Below are 5,469 nucleotides of genomic sequence, written 5' to 3'. Positions count from 1 at the left end.
ATTTATAAATGAGCTAGTGTGATGTATTTTCCACAATAAAAATACCTTAATGCATCAAATTTTTAATTATTGGAATTTAAGAAATCACAAAATGATTTCATTTCTTGTAATCTGAAAAAAAAATTCTGACAAACAGGGGCACATATGAGAGAAAAGGCTGTTTTAGTTGTTGGGGTGTGTGCGCACAGACATGAATTGTGATTTGTGGGTCACAGCCTTTTAAACAGCTGTCAGTGCATGGGTTAACACCTGAAACCAACTKCTTGGTTCCATTCGATGCGACGCGAGGAGAGTTTTTCCTTCGAGGCTTTTGGTAAAATCGCTCGCCGAATATTAGACGTGTCGCTTTTGGCTCAAAAGSTTCATGTTCAGCCAAACATCCGATACGTTTGTGTTCAAAGCAAGGAAAGGTATTTGGTTCAGAGCACAGGGGCAGAAGGCAAATCTCTATCAAACTCACAGTTTAACTGTGCGCAATAAAGAAGGAATGAAAATCCAAAGGGAAAAAAAAGAAAAGAAAAACACAAGCTTGTGTTTTGCCACTGAACAGTGAGCAGTCAGTTGTGTTGGTGCAGCTCCAATAAAAACAGAAAGAAAACTCAGAAGTCTAATAGAAATGATTGATAGTTTGATGCACGGAAGAGCTGGTCGATGGAGGGCCACATGACCTCAGGGTCCTCCCTCTGGAATCTGTAGATTTGTCTGCGTGGCTGAAGCAAAGAGGAAACCAGAGGGAGAAACGGGCAGGTTGGAGAATAATCAGCGAGAACTGCAATTTATTTTAAAATCTATAGATATTTTACACAAACACTGGTATAAATATCTTTTGAATCATTTCAAATCTCTTTTGTTTTTAGCAAATAACCTGTTGGTTTGACCTTAACTCTGAATATGTAGCCAAGTCTAAYAGAGGTTGATTTCCTTTGTATTTTATGTTAATTCTCACAGTTTATTTTGCATTACTCCCATAAAGGCTACATGGTTCACAGTGCTTCATACGACGACGTCCTCAACAATCGATGGGCCACCAAAGCCTCCGAAGGGACACATTTGGCTGTGGAGAATCTCAAGCCCAACTCCAGGTAACGCCACAAAACTGTTTGTTTAAATAAAAAACTGTTTGACATTTAGATAACAAAAAGTACAATCAATGCCAGAAACTAATTTCACACAGATTTACCTTGAAAATTCATGACTTGTGTGAATTGTATGAGAGAGTTTAGTTCTGTCAAGTTTTGTTTCTTTTCAAAACCCGGATGAATGTCATACCAGGGCTGACGTGGTTGTGAGCAGACTGTGAGGAATGCYTCCTCAGAGGGAAGTAAATTGGATAAATGGAGTCAGGCAAAGCAACAGATTCGATTCTGATGTGACATACTGTTAAACTCTGTTGATTTGGAGAATTCAGCAGAATGTAAACAGGCTACATTTGACACTTATTCACAGAAACAACCATCTCAGGCTGTTCCTGTTATTAGAGTTTCCGAAACTGTGCCTTACGTGAAACGGGTCAGGGGTTTTCAGAGTTTTCAAAATGTACTAATGGAAACATTCACCCGAGGGAGCTGCTGTTGGAGTTTAAAACCATTTTTTTGTTATTCAACTGTGCTTTTAGGGTTTTCCACTTATAACACTGTCCACCCCTAACCCTTTGAGCCCCTTTGATCGCTCAGTTGGTAGAGTGGACTGTAGAGGGTTCATATAGAGATCTTTAGGTCAATGGTTCATTTCTGTCTCAAAGGACTTCATCTGTTTATGGCCGTACCCTGAACATGCCTGATATCAACTGATGTCTGAAGCCAAGCAGGGTCAGGCCTGGTTAGTGCTTAGATGTGAGACTGCCTGAGAGTACCAGGTGCCATAAGCCTAACAGCAACCCTAACCCTGGACTTTAATTTCAACATTTTATCCAGCTTGTTCTGATGTCTCAGTAATCCAGGTAGAAAAGTCTAAAAAATGTTGAGTAGGTCCTCTAGATGGGTTCTTCTTTGTTGAAAGTGTTTCATCTGTTCTCCAAGCGACTTCTTCAGTCTGAGGAGTTACAGGTAGGCACAGCCTTAAGGCTGAGTCACACTACAAGATTTTAAACCAGTCGGCCTATTTTCAAAGACTGAGAAAGCCCACACGTGGAAAAAAAATCACGGCTATACCAGGTTTGGTCCKACAGTGTSTGGTRTACAGCCACATGGCAAGAGACAACACATCACACACGAAAAGATATTTCATTCATGATTCAGATGTCAGATTTTAAATCACGCGAGACTTCCTGAAATCTCGCGAGAATTCAGATGTCCAAGGAAAAATCTCGCGTGACCTCCAGAGAGACGTGAGTTCAGAGTAAATAAATATTTTCAACAAGGAAGACACAATGTTAATCGTTTGTGGACTGTTTTTGCCAGAGGAAAAACAATTCCAGGACTTTTAACATCCAGCAGACTTTCTGATGAGTCATGACAGTTTTTTTTTTTTTGTCTTCTGTATGTTGAATCCCCTCCGTGTTTACGTCACCTCGCTTTCTGATTGGCTACATGTCTCAATCACATGCTGAGAGCTCGGGTGAACACTAMACACACTGTGATATTGGGCCAAAAACTCAAACATGTTGAATATCCCCGATTTGAGGTCGGAGYGGTCTCGACGTCCTTCCGAGCCGACTAGATCACTCTTAACTCACCACCCATGGCAGGAATATCTGCTATGATTATCTTTAGTGCCATCAYGATAATCTGGACTTCCTTAAGATTGTCGGAAGGGCAAAAATCGGCACGATTTGCTTGTAGTGTGACGCCGGCCTTAAAAGCAGTACTTCCACATGGTRGAAAAGCAAGGACACTAGCTGYGTTACCATTGACCATGAAAATGCGCAAATTAGAATTTCAAAAACAAATTTGCTCAATGGAAACATGTAAATTTAGAAAAAAAAAGTTTTTCGACAAAATGGTTTTGCGCTAGGAAGAGGTGTTTTTTCGGTCGCATCKAAATTAATGTATTTCGCAAAACTGCGATGGAAACACTTTTTTCGCATCACAGGAGTCACGTGATCAAGAACCGGCTGTTTCTAYGGGTGAAAAAGACRACGAAGAAGATAACAGGAAGTAAAAGTAGTAGTAAAATCACCGAAGTAGTAAAAAAAGTATTAAACTCACCGACTACATTTTTCCAAAAATGCCGTATACGTAGCCGCTCCCAAGTATAAGGGKCTTGTCACTGGAAAGCCTCAATAAGATGCCGACGTCTCCTCTGATGATGAGCGCTAGTGTCATGGTAGCAACATGCTATGTGTTTACATCCATTGCCTCCATGTTTGTAATGACTTATCGCGAGAACAAACATATTCACGCGACTTTAATAACATTTGTTACTTAATAAAAACACAGCAATTGCAAGACTGTGTTTTTCGACATTAACAGAATATCGACAAAGTTTTGCGCAATGGAAACGCAGCTAATGACAATCAAAATGGTCTGCAGGACAATCAGCCTTACGATCGATCATTAGCACCCTTATTGTTGCCGATTGTTCACGTTGGGCTGAGTCACACTCTCTAAAACAGTATTATCCAAGTTCTACACCTGACCCTGACATAACATTTACACTAACTGGACTCTAAAACCTATCCTGACTGACCCCTGACCTGGTCCCTAATCATTAACAGGACTTAACCCTTAAAGTGCCTGTGACATCAAATGTTTGTGATAAATATGAATGCACTTTTGGAAAGATAACATGGACAACATATTGCAAAGGCAATTTCWCGCCACTGRGATGAACAGTTGTAAAGATGTTTGCATGTGAAGTAACAGGAAGTGATGTCAGGGGAATGTCTGCATGTAAACAGAGCATTGTTACAAYGGCTACAACACAGACARCARGGAGTTTTCTGTTTCTTTAGATCATTTTAGTCCCTATAAAAGAGAGRTGAAGAAAAGTCAGAGTTCAAAAAACATTGTTTTAATGAACAAAGATCAGAGAGCTTTCTTTCTTAAAGAGTTCCCCTTTGATGTCACTTCCTGTTTCACTTTAGATTAGCCAAATTCAAAGGAAAATATGCCAGTTATGTGACAAAATGGGTATAATTGTGTGTTTTAGGTCAATTTTCTTAAATATGAAGATATTTTCTTTGACTTTGTATTTGAAGGAAAGGCATGTCACAGGCACTTTAAGCCTCAGACTTCCAATCTAAAAAGTGTTGATGGGAGAGAGAGAGCCCAGAGTTCAACACAGTGAGGAACCTCAATGACATTTCCCTGCTTTGAACTGCACTAGATTGTCTTGGGGCGCTGTGGAAGAGTGGTTTGGGGAGTCATCCTGTAACTGGCGGGTTGTTGGTTTGATTCCCCGATCCTTCCGTCCCAGTCATCACGTCCTAGGGCAGGACTCTTCACCCACCTTGCCTRCTGGTGGTGGTCRGAGGGTWCGGTGGTGCCGGTGCATGGCAGYCTCTGTCAGTGTGMCCCAGGGCAGCGGTGGCTATGATGTAGCTACARTGTGAATGTGTGYATGAATGGGTGAATTATGAGGTGCTTTGGAATCYGTAGAGACTTGAYAAAGCGCTATATGAGTTCAGACCATTTACCATTTCGGTGACAGAATTACGGAATTTCTTTGTCCTCACTACAAGCTAGCTTATCAACTAATGATGTAGCCTACTACCTAAGTTGGTAACTTGCAAACTAGCTGTCATTAACAAACCCTGAATCTGTATCGTTTAAAAAAAGAGAAATAAACGATAAATGTGTTGGGACTTTTTTTTGTCACTTTGTGGCCTTTTATCTCCCGTGGCTAATATAACCCTAATTAGGTTAAGACAGTCGTATGATTTGGCTTTAAGAACAACAGCACGTTTTGTAAGCACAAAATAATTTTATCATTCTGAGCAGAGCTCTGATGAATAAAGTTAAAATAAGCTAATGGCTCCGTTTTGAACTCTGTTTTTACACTTTGGCTCACATTTACTGACTCCACTTGCTTCCTTTAGCCTCCTCATGCATGACATCATCGCTCTGCAGCTGCGTTGCTTTCTCGTCTCTCACTGAGTGAAAATATTTTGGTCAGTGTCGTCATGGCCCGTGTTGATTGGATCCAGGCTTTATGGTTGCATGTGATGAAACATTTTCAGTAATAAGTGATGGACCGTGAGCTTAATGTACGTATGTGGCCTTGTAGAGTGAAAGGAAAAAACCTGTATGCGTACATCTGTCATCTGCCGTGGAAATATTTTGCAAACTCTTAAAGGTGTCCCTCGTGTTATGTTCAGTGATAAAACTTCATAATTCTTTAAAGTCAAAGCATGCTCGTTGAAGGGCTTTGTTTTGATTTTTTGGTAATAAAACGTGACATGCAGTAAAACTCCCAATCGGAAACTTCCCAGTGGCCCATGTTTCCATTCACATTCAAATTATCTCTGCCTCACTTTTTCCACTCTCATTAATTTTCTCCACTAATTTGTTATTTTCGTCCCTTTAGATG

The 5,469-nt window shown here is 40.5% G+C and overlaps 1 protein-coding gene across 1 annotated transcript in view; it reads left to right on the top strand.

Moving 5' to 3' along the window:
• LOC106518635 (fibronectin type III domain-containing protein 1) overlaps positions 1-5,469 on the top strand; it is a gene marked incomplete at its 5' end in the record, with an annotated part of 17,087 nt that overhangs the window by 7,921 nt on the left and 3,697 nt on the right. Inside the window, 1 exon segment of the mRNA XM_014009997.1 lies at positions 974-1,082. Coding sequence (XP_013865451.1) covers positions 974-1,082 — 109 coding nt within the window.

This window comes from Austrofundulus limnaeus, unplaced genomic scaffold (genome assembly GCF_001266775.1).
Source record: "Austrofundulus limnaeus strain Quisiro unplaced genomic scaffold, Austrofundulus_limnaeus-1.0 Scaffold64, whole genome shotgun sequence".
Lineage (NCBI taxonomy): Eukaryota > Metazoa > Chordata > Actinopteri > Cyprinodontiformes > Rivulidae > Austrofundulus > Austrofundulus limnaeus.
This window is presented reverse-complemented; position numbering and strand designations above follow the sequence as displayed.